Below are 17593 nucleotides of genomic sequence, written 5' to 3' on the forward strand. Positions count from 1 at the left end.
TCACATGAATTTGAACTAGACTATTTAAAGATTGAATTATTTGTAGTACAACTGCTAACCTGGTCCAAGCAAGGCTAGTGTGAGAAATTGATGTGGCTTTGCAAAGAGTAGTAGCTGCTTGCAGGGCTAGTGATAACCATGCTCCCCAAACAAAGTATTTGTAAGAAGTGAAAGAATTGAAGTGCATCTACTTTAAAAGAGGCAAAAAGACAGAATACAAGAGTAAACAAACCCCACAGACCAGATCAGAAATAAACACGGAGGCAGTCACAACACAAAACTGCCCATTACAGGGATGAAGTATCATGCATTCAATAAAAGCACCCATTTTGCAAGAGTGACTTTCAGCACAAATTGCCAAGAAATATGAAACCAAAATACATTCATGAAAATGCAGCTGAAAGAGAAACAATGCGCTGTGCTGGCTGGATCTCTTAATTTAATTTACAATCAATAAAGTTACACCTGTGCACAAGTAGTGTAACAGGAAATTCAGGACACACGGGCTTGCTTTGTGCTCTTGGATAAACACCATCTGGTTCCTGCTTTGTTATTGTTCCAGTAGTGGCTTAAGTTCCTCCCATGCAGAAATAGAAAGAGCTCCTCCTCGGACACCATGATATACAGTATATTGTTACTATATTCAGGAGACCAGATCAGCACTATACTTCCATCAGATAGTGACCTTGGATGATTGGGCTGTTCAGTCTACCAGCCCCATATCAGCTGACTGGCATGCAAATCTAATTTTACACTATCTATAATAAGGCTGCAGCCCACCTTCTCCTGGCGCAGGGAAAGTGCTTCAGACATCTGTACATGCCTGAGTGAGAAATGGATCTGTCAGACACTGTGCTTAGCATAGTGAAGGGTAGCAGAGCTCAGATCAATAGCAGCCTGAGGGAATGTTTTCGCCCATTCTTAAAGCCTTGCACTGTTTTAAAATCTGTCACCACAGAAACTCCTCTTGCTGTTACTCAGTCACACTGCAGGTGCCATATTGTGCTGAAATGACTTCTGGGAGGTGGCCTGTCCATCAGTGAAGCTAGGGCCAGCTCAGCATACTGTGAGACTGTAGACTGGCAGAGTGGCTAGAAATAGCAGCAACTCTGAGAGTTATTAGATTTTAAATATGCTTTAAACTGACATGAAAGTAAAGAGGTAGGAAAAGAGAGTGAGGGTGAGACAATGGAAGAAGGCCTGGGTAGCAGAGGGAAAAGCAAATTATTATTTATTTGAAGTATGGCAATGGCTGGGGCTCCAAGCAGGGGTCAGGGCCCCACTGTGCTAGACACTGTACAAATGCAAGTCAGATGGTCCCTGCCCCAAAGAGCTTACAATCGAAGTTTAAGATGAGAGCAAACAGACTGATACAAAGGGAACAAACGTTACTGACATTGATTATAATCAGCCTGAGAAGCAGTGCCCCCGGCACAACAGTTGCCTGACTACTGTCGAGGTTTTGTGGGTATCATGGCAGAAGGGAGTTTTAAGGAGGGATTGGGAGGAGGAGGAGATGGTGACATTGTAGCTGTTTATGGTGAGCTCCTTCCATGCGTAAAGGGGCAAGTGCACAGGTACTTTGTTGGAAAATCTGACAACTGGGCAATGAAGACCGACATCAGTGGGGGAGCAGAGGCAGGCGCTGACATCTTCATAGCATATGAGAGATAAGCGAAGTGGGGGTATACCATGAAAGGTCTTAAAAATGCAGACAAATAGTTTATGCTCGATGTGGTGGTAACAGGGAGCCAGTGAAAGGACTCAAAGAGAGATGGCATGCTTGAAGCGTCAAGCCAGGAAAATGATCATTGCAGCAGCATTGTGAATGGATATCAGCAGGGCAAGATGGCACAGGGATAAGAGCAGAGAGGAGGAGGTTGCCATAGTCAAGTCATGAGATGAGAGACTGGATGGGAGGTGTAGCTTGTGGGTGAAGAAGAAAGGCTGGATCTTAGTGCAGGAAAGTGCCAAGATTTAGACAGGTGAACGAGCCTCTGATAGTGTGGCTGATGTGATTAGGCCCTATGATGGTATCCCCTGAATAGATATGTGGACAGAGTTGGCAACGGGGATCATTTCCCCATGTTATTTCTCCCCTCCCACCCCACGCCCCACTGTTCCTCAGATATTCTTGTTAACTGCTGGAATTAGCCTACCTTGCTTGTCACCATGAAAGGTTTTCCTCCTTTCCCCCCGCTGCTGGTGATGGCTTATCTTAAGTGATCACTCCCCTTACAGTGTGTATGATAAACCCATTGTTTCATGTTCTCTGTGTGTGTATATAAATCTCCCCTCTGTTTTTTCCACCAAATGCATCCGATGAAGTGAGCTGTAGCTCACGAAAGCTTATGCTCTAATAAATTTGTTAGTCTCTAAGGTGCCACAAGTACTCCTTTTCTTTTTGCGAATACAGACTAACACGGCTGCTACTCTGAAACCTAGTAACTATTATGTGAGCCAGCTTTGTTTGTTTGAACTGGTAATGACAACCAGGCAGTAACTACTGAATGATTTGTCTGAATTTATTTGAGAGAGAAGCCAGGAGCTATTCCTGTTTGGAGAGATGCATAGATCTGAGTTTGTTCTTAGTGGGGGATGTTTTGTCAAGCAGATATAAGCATGACAGCAGATCTATATTAAGTAGATTTTTCCATACTGTTCCTTGTTCCAGTTCTCTGGAGAGAGAAATCTCACTGTCTAGTGTAGCGTATGCAAACCAGCTACTGAACTAGCAGGCACACACGTCTGTAAATTGTTTCATTTTACTTTCCACAGAGCAGTCAGTGTCACAACCGTGTTACTCAATATGCTTTCTTGCTCCCAGTTAGGCTGCAGTTAGTACCTCTGCACATGCAAGGTTGCACTCTCCCTCTCTTTCCTTTTACAGCCAAGACATTTGAGATATCCCCCAAATAGTCAGTCAGCACTGGTCTGAGCATATCATTTCCCTTTTCAGTCTGACGGTGCATAGTGTGTGGAAGAAATATGTACACAAATTCCCAAAATAGACGGTCTGCTGCATATACTTCTCTCCTGGGAGAGAGGAGGAGAAAACAAACATGTGACAGATGTTGGTCACATTGCTTAATGCACTGCTGGAAGGCGTTCAGGTATTACCATGATGGGTGTGGTAAAAAAGCCCACTAGCGGGCCTACAAACTATTTAAAGGGGTAAGGTAGAACCTCAGAGTTACGAACACCTCCAGAATGGCAATTGTTTGTAATTCTGAAATGTTTGTAACAGAACAAAACATTATAGTTGTTCTTTCAAAAGTTTACAATGGAACATTGACTTAATACAGCTTTGAAACTTTACTATGAAGAAAAATGCTGCTTTTAGCTAGCTTAATTTAAATGAAACAAGCACCGAACCACTTTCCTACCTTGTCAAATCTTTTTTTTTAAGCTTTCCCTTTTTTAAAGTTTATGTTTAACACAGTACAGTATGGTACTGTATTTGGTTTTTTTTGGTCTCTGCTGCTGCCGGATTTGATACTTCCAGTTCCAAATGGGGGGGGTGAGGTGGGGTGAGACTGGTCAGTTCAAAACTGGTGTCTGTAACTCTGAGAGGTTCTACTGTATTATCAAATTCTTATACTTTACATTGTGAGATTATTTGTACTTGGAAATTCTTTACTTGTCTGTCCTTTAATGTTATGTTCTTCAGTGATAGGTTTACTCTTGAACCATCTTTCCCCTGCTAGCTATAAGTTTTGGTATGGATTTAATTCACTTGTAGGGTCTTGTATAGCTCTACTGGCTAAATGATAAGATGGGTGCAGATACTGTATTTTCAAACTTATAAAGAATCATCATGGATTAAATGGTTTGAAGTTACCATAGGCTACTGTGTACATTTTTCGTAGTATGCTGCTTATTACTGGGTAGATAAATATGGTGAAATGATCTCTAGAGAGCATACTCCACCCACAGCCTAAAACAGTTGTGGTCTCTCTTTTGGCACACAAGTGTGATGGGACTTCCCTTTGCAAAATCTTTGCTGGTCCAGGCTTGTAACATATTACTCTAGAGGATGGCAGATCACAAGAAAGGGAAAAAAATAAACCACATGCCATCTGGTAGCTTTTGTGTGTCCCTTTTCCTTATTTATTTTTATGAGAGAATTAATCCCTCTCTCATGGCAAATGTCTAATGATCTTTAGTTTATCAGACAATAGACTGATTCCCAGCATAATATTATCTGATAGGAACTGCAGTGGATGAAATTAATATTAGAATATACTCCTCCTCCACCCTACTAAAATCAGAAGAAAAAATTCTAATAAAAATTCCCACCTGTAGTAAGGGAAGACAAACCCACTCCCTCTAGTGGTCAGAAAGGATCACATTTCTATCATTTGTCTGCTGAAAAACTATGGATCAGATCCTCTAGCTAAGCTACGGCCCCATTATGCCACTCAGATGACATTAAGAGACTGTAATCTGGACACAAATGTCCAGTAGAGAATTCCTGCTGGTATATCTGTGACAGATCTAGGCCCTGTATCCCTTCAGATATAGAAGGGTGATGGAGCTCTGGTACAATTCTCTCTTGGTATAGGATCCATTAAACACCTTACATTAGTGGCACGATTGAAAGCTGTCTCGCACAACTCTAAGCAGCACTGGGCTGGGACCTGAAAATTGGTGCCTAGACACCCCATCCCATCTCCTGCATTGAACAGAGTCCTGACATAGGAAAGAATCTGGCTTTATTACTTTAAAAATAATCTGGGTATTCAAACATTCAACATTCCCATTTAAAACACTAATGGCATGGCCAATTTTAAAAGCTGTGTTTCAATTCTAATACTTTGTTTCAGTGAATCCATGAACTTTATAGCCAGCTGTCTGGAATGAATTTATATGCCAGGAGAGATGATCCTGGAAAATCCAAGTCAGCCGATAAAATACAATGTTGTTCTGGGTGAATACATCAGATCCCTGTTATTGAGAGCTTGAGTATAAAATGCAAAATACTAACAGCCTTAATGGGAGTGCTTACTATTTATCATGCAAATATTACCTCAAACATTCAGTCTCATGTGTGCCATGGATTTGACTTTAGTTGAAAGTGGAGCACACAGTGTACATAAACAGAGAAAAGCGCACAATGAGTTCTGACATGAATTTGAATGGGAGAGTTAGTGTCTTGGCTCAGAGCCTATTTGTTTGAGCCCTTTGGGCTCTATGGGTTAAGTGATTTCACTCATTCATGGATGCAATTACATATTCTTTTACTGTGTATGACATATCGTATACAATATTTCTTCTACCTAGGATGTTTTTGGAAAAACCTCATCTTAAAACAGTCAATTGTCTATGAAATCTATTATTTAATAGCACCTCATACGGTTAAGGGTTATATGCACCTCATATAGGTGTACCTTTGTGGTTATGGGAAACAGCAGTAACCTGAAGCTATTTAATTTGAGCCCTATTCACACAATTGTACCTGAACAGTAAATAACACTCCCTACCCCAAAGTAGTGCTTTCGGGCGACAGCAAAAAGTTGAGTGTTTTCCTCCACAGAACACTGCCATTTCCCATACAACCAGCTAAAACTCTGATTCAGCAGAACTAACTTATGTTGAGTAACACTTCTTCATGCAAGTACTCCACTGAGATTACTTGGGTGAGTAAACCTTACTCAAAATGAGTAAAAGTTACAGCATCAGGCCCAAATCAGTGTGCATGAAAACATGCCTGTCTGTACACTGTAAGCCATATTCTCAATAGCATTCTTACATTGTATGTAGAAATTCATATATATATAGTACACATACATACAGTGAGAGAGCTCGTGCATGTAGACCACAGACCATGTTCCACAACCTTAACTCCACCCCCTTAGGGCCATCAGCCTTCTATCATTCCCTTTAACTGCTTATCAGCAGACAATGCTTTATCAAACTATCCTCCCACAACACAACCAACCATTACGCCAAATATCCAAAACTGGTGTTGGGTAGGGTGGGGGCAGTAGAAATAATAAAGTAAAGGGTGTGAGCAGAAGGGTGAAAAGGGTCAGAGTTAAGGTAATGGTACATGGCCTGTGGTGTATGGTAGTTGTAGTAGTAAGGTGTATGCTTGGGGATAGAGGAGTACAGAGTATGTACTCTTAGGTGGCTTAAGTTTTCCCCATTTCCTTGCTTTTATGGATTTGCGTTAGACATGTTTTGTGCGTGTAGTAACCCTAACTGCTTCATGATGACTTTTTTGTATTCATATTGAATAAATGTTTTCAAAATATCCAGTCTAAACCACAATCAATTTAGTTTTTAATGATAATCCCGCACATGGCCATTTGGTAATATATTGGAGTGGTGTTTCATTTCTGCTCTTATACATTCATCTGGTTCAGCTGTTTTTCCTTGAGATTGCCAAAAGGTTGAATATTTTAAGATGAGCTACAAAAACCACCAATAAAAAGCCTTATTCAAAATGTAAGGGAGAAATGTTGACAGTTTTTAGGAAATTAGTACAGGTACCATAATTATGCTCTGGGATATTGCTGTCTACTGGACTAGAGATTCCCTTAGCTCAGTGGTTCTCAACCAGGGGTACACATACCCTTGAGAGTACACAGAGGTCTTTCAGAGGGTACATCAACTCATCTAGATATTTGCCTACTTTACAACAGGCTACATAAAAAACACTAGCAAAGTCAGTACAAGTTAAAATTTCATACAGACTAACTTGTTTATACTGCTCTCTAAACACTGAAATATAAGTACAATATTTATATTTCAATTGATTTTATAATGATATGGTAAAAATGACAAAAAGCAATTTTTCGCTAATGGTGTGGTGTGATATTTTTGTGTCTGATTTTGTAAGCAAGTAGTTTTTAAGTGAGGTGAAACTTGGGGTACGCAAGACAAATCAGACTCCAGAAAGGGGATCAGTAGTCTGGAAAGGTTGTGAACCACTGCCTTAGTGTATCTATTTGTTCCATGCAATTTTTTTTGCCCATTAAAAAAACAACACAAGAAGTGCTTATATTTTTTCATGTTATTTTATTGAAAAGATACATTTAAAAAAATACACAGACATTTTACTATTTACGGATTGCAGATAAAGATGTTCTAGAAGAGTTAACTCTATTTTATTCCTTTATTATACTTGTTGCCCTCAATATCGCACAAAGACTTCAGTCTGAGTACTGCATATTGATATTACCTTTATAAAAGGGGGTAGGGACAAGAGACGAGGGAGGGCAGAACTATAGTCAGTAAACAGAAAAGACAGTCAGTCAGTCAATTATAAATATTGTATGTTCTGTACATTATTGCATTAGGGAGCCACAACATTATGCAGCATTGTTACAAAGGAAACAAGTTTAGAAAGGAAGAAAAAGAATATTTACGTATAAATACATGGCCCATTGTGTCTTGAACAATGCAAGTGAGCTGTGGTAATGTGCAATTGAAAAGCTTGCTTTTTTTTATGTTTAACATTGCTTAGCAACACCAGTGAGCAAACTACAAAATAAGTTAAAATGAAAATATTAAACAAGTAGTAATCTTAACTATATGTTATATGGCTTTCTATTTTTAATCTTTCTAACTAAAACATGAAACAAGAGAAATACATGAATTAAAAAAAACGCTTCAAAGCTGCATTGCTTCCAAACATTTGCACAGCAACTAAAAATGTCTAACTCAGACAGGCAATACATCTCTAGTACTACACAAGTTACAGCAGTACTGTGGTCTAAAACAGTACACAATTCCTGTCAACAAGAGCGCACTGAAAAGAAAAGGATGTAATAGGTTATTAAGATGTTATCCACAATTAAGCACTTGGTTAATCTACCTTTTTTCACACTAGAATATACCCAGTCGGATTCCAGGACCTATTTACATATGTGTGAGCGAGGAAGACCCTAGTTTTCAAGTGAGTCAGGAAATATTCTGTGTTCCTTGTTTCCAAGGTGCGTCATATACATATTAAAAAAAACCCAACCAACAAACAGATGCATGAATCTTGATGCTAGCTTTTTATGAGCCATTAAGCTTGTGGTAAACCATTCTTAGACAAATTATTTGAATTTAAAAAGAGAGAGAGACACACATTGTCTAGGCTTCTAGAATACAGTACCTGTTCATGAAAAATTCTGTGACTGTTGGGGGGGTGTCACACTGCATGACATTATAAAAGAGAGAGACATTTTAAAATCAAATCCTTGCTTGCTTTGCTTCCTTTTTCCCCGTTCTACTGGCCATAGTTATCTTATTATCACTACGAAATTAGTATGGTGCAAAAAGGATCGATGCAGGAGTCGCACGTATGGGTCCGTGGCCCGGCCTTAGGAGAGCTGGTGGGATTGCAGGTGCCTGGAACAAAGAGGCAGAAGGACGGGGAGGGAGGGACAGAGCTGATGACACAGCTGCAGCCGCAGCAAGAGAAGATGAAAGGAAAGCAGGTGCTAAGGGCTTAATCATATCTTTTTGGAATGCAAGTTTTGCCTGAAAAAAAGAAAAAAAAATGTAAATACTGTTCCTGCCACCATTTTTACAATGAGTAGAAACATTAACCCTGGCAAAGTGTTCATTAAGCTTTAAAGCTTTTTATCTTTCTGGATAGCATGAATAATAGCTGTTTTCAATTGCTTCTTAGTGCTTCACACCTAATTTATAATTACTGTATTTCCTTTGCTTCAATTTTAACCATTTCTAATAGCAGCTGTTTGAGATGTTTGCTTGTAGCCAAAAGGGCAAATTAACACAGGATGCCTTACAGAAGAGATATTGGACCACATGTTCAACTGCAAAATTTGCACTGGCATTTTCACACCTGCACCTGAACTGTGGGTGAAAATTTCAGTGCTCATAACGTTAACTGCTTGACTACAGATGCAAATCAGGAAAGTACAAGAACAAGTACTCCAATATCCACCTGCAATTAATTTTGCTGGTATAAAAAATGCAGGTGCATATTGCACCTACCAAATGGGAAGCCTTATATCAGCAATTTGGAAAATTGCATCCACACTGTCTTCTGACACACAGGACAATTTAAACAAAGAAACTGCACATTTAAGTACACACAAATCCACAGGGAGTAGATGTGGGTGCTCCAGTGTATGTGGGGTTAAAGGTAATTTACAAGAGTGAATATCTGTAAATTATAATAATTATTATCATGAAACTCAAGATTGGGAAAAAAGGGTCAATATCATGACTTCTACAGAACTCTACAAAATAGAAAGGTGTATTTTCCTCATTTCTTTTCAACTATAAAAATGAGGTGTATAAAAAGGCAGAAGTCAGAGATGGGAAACACCCATCAGTTCATCTAATTTTCTCTGCTAATGCAGACTTGTTCCTTTCAGCATATTTTCTAGTCTCCAAGACTAATTTTTGAAAAAAGACAGCTCAATTTGAGATCCCCAACAAATCTGGCGTGGGTATTGTAAAATTACCCATGAAATACATACCATATAACTCCACTAGTGGGTTGGTGAGATTCAAGGTTAAGTATTTCTGGGTGGGAGGAGAGATACTTACATCCTGGCTCTATTACTGCCGGTCTTAAACCCAAGAGATAAAAATATTATGCTTTACAGAAGTGAGCAAGATTAGTGTGACCCAAAGCTAGTGAATGGGGAGTGTTAGAGAAAGCCTGAAACATTTTCATTAGACTATATGATTACAAAGAAACATTAATATTTCAACTTCTGCAGGGGTTTCATATGCTTTTTGGACAGTGTCTCACTTTTGGACATGAGTATTTTCATCTCTTTAGTTCCAACATATAAAAGTACTTTTGGTGTGTGTGTTGTGCTCTCTAATGAACCCAGGACAGCGACCATCGCAGGATGACTTAACTAGTGAGCAGAGCGCACGCAACTTTTCCTGAGCCAAAGTCCAGGTGAGCTGTGAGCAGCCTGCCCCGAGGCTAGAGAAACCAGCAAGGGGGTGTTATGGGGGATCCTGGTGGGGAGGAACACCAGATTGAAGAAAGGGGATATTCAGGGCTGAGGAGCTCTGGGAACCAAGGCAGGAAATGGTGTTCTAGTAGCCCAGTCATAAATATGGGATAAATACCTCAATGATAAGCAATTAATGCTCCTAAACTCCTCACAACTCTCCCACACCAGCCTAATACAGTGCACACTTTACTTTTCTGTTTGTGCGAGATAAGTCGGTATGTTTATAGCTTTACACCTTAAGCCCTTCTCCTGGGCTACATCCCTCATAACATCATGTTTTCTTAAATACTCAGGTAGGCAGCGTGTGCCCTTTAAAGAGAGGGAGTGTAATAAAAACAGAAGAGTTCACACCTTTCCACTAGACACACAATCCATTCCACAGGTCATTGTTCATTCCCTCCCTTCCAGCAGTAAATAACTCCGGAGTGCTATTTCCCCTTTGTGCAGGCAGACAGAATACAGAACCATCTTCAAATCTGATGCTAATATAGATTCAGCCTGCAGGGGGAGATACTCACAAGCTTTCCACCCGTCACACTCCTAGTCTCTTTGCAGTGGGAGTCCCAAGGTCACAAACTCACATATACAGCAATGATGCTGCATAGTAACAGTACTTACTGCTAAAATACTTGGGCTGCGCTGAAGTTTGTTGTAAGGGCTATATTTAGGTTTCATAGGCTTCCCTGCCACTCTGTCCTTGTGCCTTCTGCTGGAAATGTGCTGAAATAAAAAAAGAACACATTAAGAAGAAGTTTAGAGATCTCATGGTTTTCTTTTTGGAATTGATTTGTTGGCTGCATGTACCAAATCCCTTGTCAAAGACACTGTGAGACAATTAAGGCTTAAGGGATGCAGCAATGAGCTAAGTAGTTGTGTCTTGCTAAATAATGCCTAACAGTTTGGAGTAAATCACATAAAGAACTAGAAATTAATCAAATACACAGATCCTGCGATCCAAGCTGCAAGTGCACAAAGCCACTAGCACTCAGGCAAAAGCTTCTGAGGTATCGGAGGTACCTGTTTAAGCTGAATTTCTGAATTGACATGGACATCACAGATTTCACAATGAAATGTCTTGTTCTGCAGTCCTGAGCCCTTACTGCCATTCTGAATCTTCAGCCTGGATCCAAGTCTAGGGTAAGATTTAATTGGACCTGCACCATTCCGAGCTTCCACCATTGTCTTGTGTTTGGAACCTAATGGACAATTAGATGTATAAGGATTAAAAAAGATGGAATGTTTTTTCTTAAGCCACAAATCATGATAAACTTATTTTAGAGCATTGCTGCAGTTTCCATCCCTTTTTAGATTTTCCATAACATGAAATGTTTGTTTAGGAAATAGAATGGTCAAATACTCCACACACGTTTAGATTATGCATTATCTTGACTTTGATCACTATACTACACACTTCACTATTGCATAGTACAGAGGAGAGCAAACCATAAAAGAAGTTTGAGAGTTTGTGCAGAAAGGAAAGAGGGACACATTGGAATATTTCCCTCTCTATCTCATGATCCAGGTTATTGTAATTTTCCATTCTGCAAATGGGTCATGTGGGAATAAGGGGGTGTGGCCAAGGAGGATACTAAAATCTACATATAAACAGGAACTGGGAAATCCTGTTTAAAACAGCACTAATTATCTCTTCCTATTCAGTGGCTCCTCTGTAGAAGAGTTGGAGACCTGCGGCCTGTAAACCAAAAGAAAATATGGATGGAAGCTAATTGAGGAGTGTGAGGAGTATGGAGGAAGAGATCCTGGGTGAAATTTTGGTTCCTCTAACTCAATGAAACTTTTGCCATTGACTTCAATGGGGCCAGGATTTTACCCCCGGCTTTAAGTGTAGGAATCCATGAAGAATGAGGATCCACAAGAAATCCCTGGTCTTAATGATGTATGTCTCCAGAATCAATGTAATTGTTGGGGTCCTGACCCTCCTGAGACCTGCAGTCCCGGAGGGAGGATGCCAAGCAAAGGCTGCACCACAAAAGTCTTTTGGAGTTTACCATCCATCCAATTTTATGTGGGAAGAGGGAGGATAGATGTTCCCTCCTTCCTTCCTCTCTCAAAGAGCTACAAAGGAAGGGATTCTTGGACTTAATATTTCTCTTGAGGTAAGGAAAGATAGATTTAAAGGGAACATATATTTTATAAGCATCTAGTCTCAATTGTTCAAAGCCTCTATGACATCAAATCTAAAAAGTGAATCATCAAGATATTACATAAAAACTATATTTTACCAACAGCAGCATTTAACTAGGCATGATAAGAATAAATACATTACATATTGGAACTTGAAGAAGTACAGAATTTACAATGAAGTTGAAAACTTCATGTTAGTTGGAAGCACCTCTGGAGTCAGGACAAAGTACAGTTGGGTATTATGGGCTGTAGGAAGTTTGGTGAAATCATCGGTCTAGACCTCAGGGGATTGTATAAAGGATATCTTCAAAAATAGGTATTTAAAAACTCTTGTGTCTGAGAATATAAAGGATTTTAACTCCATAGTGGTTTATTTTTTTTAAAATGACATACAGTCACATACTTTCATGTTGTAGGAACTCACCTGTGTTGTGTGCTTCTAGCTGTGATAGGGAGTTCACAGCCACTTTGCATAGTGAACAGTAAAGTAGTTTTTTGGCTTTTTCCTCTTCTGATTCAGAAACTGTGCTAGTTGCTCCATTTGTGCTGTTAGAGGATGATGTTGATATTATAGGTGCTAATGTTATAGCTCCAGGTTTAGGAAAGAACAGGCCCACTTCAGTATTTGAAGGCTGACTAGAACCACTGGTTTTCGCTTTCCCTTTATCTTCTAAAAGAAACAAATACATGTGTATTGTAAGGTATTATACACATCAGATCACAGAGGGAATATACACAGGGCAGTGATATCCTAAAGGGGGAAATCTCAAGAACCCTTGTTAAATTTCTGCCATCAAACTTAATTGATTTTTGGGTTGATTTCCTGGGCTCTCAGGAAACTGCTAAATCATCATTACCAGAGACTTAACCCTGAGATCATAAAAATATTTCCGAAGAGCAATTTGTTTGTCTTTGGAATGGCCCAAATTGTATCAAATAGGAGGGATTTTCAAAATAATTTCACTGGGGAGGATACCCCTGAGGTTCCACCATAATCTTGAGAACCACTTCTCTCATTTCCATTATACAAGTTGAATATAGTGCTTTACTCACTATAGGGGGTCAATGCATAGCTGCCAATATTTAGATAAGATTATTCATGCCATAATTTCCGGTATAAACTGGGGGATCTAAAGGTTTTAATGCAATGGTCTTATGTATCATTTTACACCCATGAGTCAATCATCCAGGCCTCCTCTGAGACTGGTCGGTAGGTGGTGTTGTTTCATTTTGCAGTTGGGGATCCCAAAGTAGAGAGATCAAATGACTTGACTGAAGCTGCAGAGGGCATTTGTGAGAGCCAATTAGAACGTAGGAGTCTGGTTAGTTAGTTAGACCTTACTGCCTCTTGTGCTATTGAGCTGCTCCTCATTGTGACCAGAGATGACTGTTGAGCAGAGAAGAAAGCACGCCTATAAGCAGCCATCCAGCCCCTTGGGGGGGGGGGCGGGACTGAGGTGGCCCGAATATCTTGCACAGTAGCCTATGCAGCGTAGGTGTCAAAGCTACATGATGAATAAACTGCTATCATCGGGGGCGGGGGTGAACACACTGAGAAACTTTCAACTCAATTGATCAGTTGACATCAGTGTTACTGCCAGTTTGCATTTACAAAGAATAGTTTTGCATAGAAAAGGGTTAGATACTTAATTTTTTAAAATACAAGATGAGATTAGCCTTGACATTTCTAGGTCCCAAATATTAGCAGAGTCTGAAAGACCAGGTCTGCATTTAGGATTAGTCATATTATGGCTTACTAGACACAAGCACATAGAGAGGACATGATACAAGACACAAAGACAAAAGCCCAGAGGAAGACTTGCATGAAAAGACGCAGATTATAGGATATATAAAAGCACAGTTTTGTATATTACTTTCCCAGAAAAATTTAAAATTAAAACTGTTCAACTTAAGCTCAGAATACATTTCTTAAACACATACATATTTTTTATCTTTATACTTGGTGCTGGTTTGGTACCTTCTCATCACAGTCAAGCAGGAATCAGCTAAACTACAGATTTCAGAGTAGCAGCCGTGTTAGTCTGTATTCGCAAAAAGAAAAGGAGTACTTGTGGCACCTTAGAGACTAACAAATTTATTAGAGCATAAGCTTTCGTGAGCTACAGCTCACTTCATCGGATGCATTTGGTGGAAAAAACAGAGGAGAGATTTATATACACACACACAGAGAACATGAAACATGTTCTCTGTGTGTGTGTATATAAATCTCTCCTCTGTTTTTTCCACCAAATGCATCCGATGAAGTGAGCTGTAGCTCACGAAAGCTTATGCTCTAATAAATTTGTTAGTCTCTAAGGTGCCACAAGTACTCCTTTTCTTTTTGCTAAACTACAGAGAAGCTCTTAAAAGTAGCTTTAAAAATGTAATTTATATCACAAGACCCACAGCTGTCCTCAGTGATACTGGGCACGGTCTTTCAGAATCTATCTCAGCAAATCATTTAAGCGCAAGCTTAAGTCCATCCCTAGTCACTGAAGCAGTTAAGCACATGCTTAAATTTTTTCATGTGTGTACATCCCATTGAAAGCAATGAGATTTAAGTATTGCCTAAAGTTAATCCTATGTTTAAAATGCTTTGCTGTACATGCATGGACTACTAAATCACATCCTCAGGCTTTACATAAGGCCTGCACTGAAGTCCATAGCTATTTTGACTATTTTTGGCTATTTGGCTATTTTTGCAGGACATGGCCCAATACTCCCAAACCAGTAAAATACAACAGGCTGATAGATATTAGCTTAACTTAAATGAAAAAAGCAGCATATGCCTCAAACTCTGAGAAATGCAGTGTATTTAGTGGCTATTTTCTTCCCAGGTAAGCAGTGCAGGTTGCCATCGCCTGAGTTTCAGTTTCTAACAGATGTGCATCTGGGGCCAGATTTACAAGTGCTCAGCACCCACAATTGGAGCCAAATTTTTCAAGAGTCCAGTTCTCAATTAGGCACCTACGTAAGGAGAAGAGTTTCAAAAGCGCTCAGCTCCCATTGGCTAGATGTCAAGAAAAATCAGCACCCAATGTGCTGAGCTAATTTGAAAATCTGGCCATTTATTTAGATCCCTAAATGGATGCTGAGCTCTTTTGAAAGCCCAATTGTGAGTGCAGAGTTATTTTCAAAATGTGGCTCTTGCAATTTATGTATACAACAACCAGGGTTTTGTTCTTCCATCATTCTGTGTGTGGAGCTACCATTGACGCCAAAGGGGTGCTGAGCACAGAACTGAACCCTTCATTGACACAGTGTATGTATGAGCATAACTCACAAACCTAAAAGTGTAAATAAATTTGAACAGGCACTTGATACTAGAGAGCATAGACAATAGTTGGCGTATTTCCCAGAAATGCAGGGCAGTAAATCTTTGAATTTTAGATCACTGAGATAAAGGGAAAAGAAGTGTTGTTAAATATTTGGTTATATACTTCAAAATAGCCATAAAAACTATTTTAAAATAACACAACACAAGCAAACTATATTTAACATTCAAATTGACCAAAAGTTAGAGGGTCAGGTTTATGAGAGGGGTACTCTAAACATTTTTGAATTTATAAATTACCAAAGGAAGTGGTTTTAGATCATTCACCATCTACTTCAGAATTTTAATACAGCTGTAGTAATCATTCACATCTGCAGAAAGCCAATACATGGAAATAACATCACAAATGAATATTTATAAAGTATACTCCTTCCCGCCCCCTGAAATAGACAAATAATAATAGGGAAAGCTAGTAGAGGTGCTAACAATGTACAAATGAAACATCTATTGGCTATTCATGGACTCAGGCTATATAAGAATAGTCTGTCTCTCGTGTTGTCTGTATGAAGAGTCCAGATGCTATGAGGTGTAGTGTGCGTTCTGAAAGGTGCTGTGATTTCAACTCCCATTAAAGAGAAGTCTTCAGTATGCTGTAGGCTCAGGCCTTTAAAAGCATGTGATAAGTGATAAAAACATCATGAAATGTTTAAAAACAATAATATTTATAGAACTAATGCTATAATCTTCACCCAAAACAGTGGCTATATTTCCATTGTGTTTTATCCATAGAAAATAGCTGATGCCTTGTGTTTATGCACCCTCCATGCATGTAGTGTGCATCTTAATATTTAATTTTATAAATGTGTTCATGTAAATTTAGTGCTGCAAAATGTGCCAATCCTGGAAACTCAAGTCTTCTGTTTCTCTAAAGAGAAGGTATAGGACAAGGATCAGTAATGCAAGCTTCTCCACACTGCCCTGAAGAGACTGACGGTCTTCTAGGCGTGAATGGACAGTTCAGTCTCCGTGCCCATTCAATCCCTAGCTTCTCTGCTCAGACTGTCTATGACCGTGGCCACCTGTGAGGATATTTTTTGTCATCCATCCCTGTGAACATGAGGCTGAAAACACAAAACCCATTTCACACAGGCCACCAATCACCATCAGATGATGACAGTTTTCCATCGCTGGATTTAACTGATGACTGAAATGAAAGATTCCGTATCCCATTGCCAATCACCTCAGCCAACAAGAAGTAAATCCTGTGCCTCAAATGCTAACTGACATACTGCTTTAGCCAGGATTTAAAATATTCCCTAGATTTGTCATTTTCATTATTCTTAATAAGGAACAAAACTATATAACAAACTGACTGCAAACTTCCAGGAAACTAGCAAGAGGTTATTTGCATGTTGTCAGGCAAGGTTCTGTCAACTATTTAAATTTTGGAAAGATTCCCAATTCAAATAATCACTCCACCCAGAGAGAGAGTCTGCTGTATATACACACACACCCTACCCCCATCCCTATTTAGATTAATGTTTCCTTCCATCTTTCTAAATACTTAGAGAACATGTTTAAAATCCTGATTGAACAGTTAATGTAATGTTTTAATTCCCATATCCAGTAGAATAAGATAAGCGAGTGTTTGTCTACCCAATAGAGCAGGATTTGGCTTTTTTGGCTTCTAGAATCATTAAATTACATTTCTTCAAATGGGTTTTAATTAACTATATATTGTTTTCAATCCCTCGGAGTCACATCACCATTAACTACCACTTTTAGAAATACCTTCTGAGTATTCATCTGTGCAAAGCAGATAAACACAAATCATATTCACATGCAGAATATATACAGAAGATTATTTTATTTGTATTTATAGCATACATTTAATATTAAATAAGAAACTGGTCACTTGCACACTGTTTAAGAGCCTAGATGACTTCATAATATATAAAATGTCCATATATTTAGAAGTGTTTCATCTTAGATACTACAGGAATCATTGTATAAAATCTAGACATAAGGTGAGATATGGCTGTAAAGTGACAGCCCCGTTGTAAGGCTGCCCTGCTGGCATTCCTGGAGGCATAATTCTTGTATCTGGTCCAAGCCCACTGAAATCAATTAATTTGGACAGGGGATAAATCAATACAGAATTTAGTTCAACACCTCCAGGAGCACTCAAGTACCTCAGGCCAGAGTGGCCTCTGCTACACCCGTAAGATTTAGA

The 17593-nt window shown here is 39.2% G+C and overlaps 1 protein-coding gene across 11 annotated transcripts in view; it reads right to left on the reverse strand.

Annotated features, from left to right (window-relative positions):
* Nucleotides 1-7016: 7016 nt before the first annotated feature.
* ZNF385B (zinc finger protein 385B) overlaps nt 7017-17593 on the reverse strand; it is a 321069-nt gene continuing 310492 nt past the window's right edge. For all 11 annotated transcript variants that reach the window (XM_043505422.1, XM_038421301.2, XM_038421312.2 and 8 more), the window contains 4 exons: nt 12511-12756; nt 10959-11137; nt 10560-10661; nt 7017-8475 (listed from right to left, as the gene is read on the reverse strand). In XM_043505422.1, the coding sequence (XP_043361357.1) occupies nt 8257-8475; nt 10560-10661; nt 10959-11137; nt 12511-12756 (746 nt within the window). In that variant the 3' untranslated portion in view covers nt 7017-8256. The remainder of the gene's footprint in view (nt 8476-10559; nt 10662-10958; nt 11138-12510; nt 12757-17593) is intronic.

This window comes from Dermochelys coriacea, chromosome 11 (assembly GCF_009764565.3).
Source record: "Dermochelys coriacea isolate rDerCor1 chromosome 11, rDerCor1.pri.v4, whole genome shotgun sequence".
NCBI lineage: Eukaryota > Metazoa > Chordata > Testudines > Dermochelyidae > Dermochelys > Dermochelys coriacea.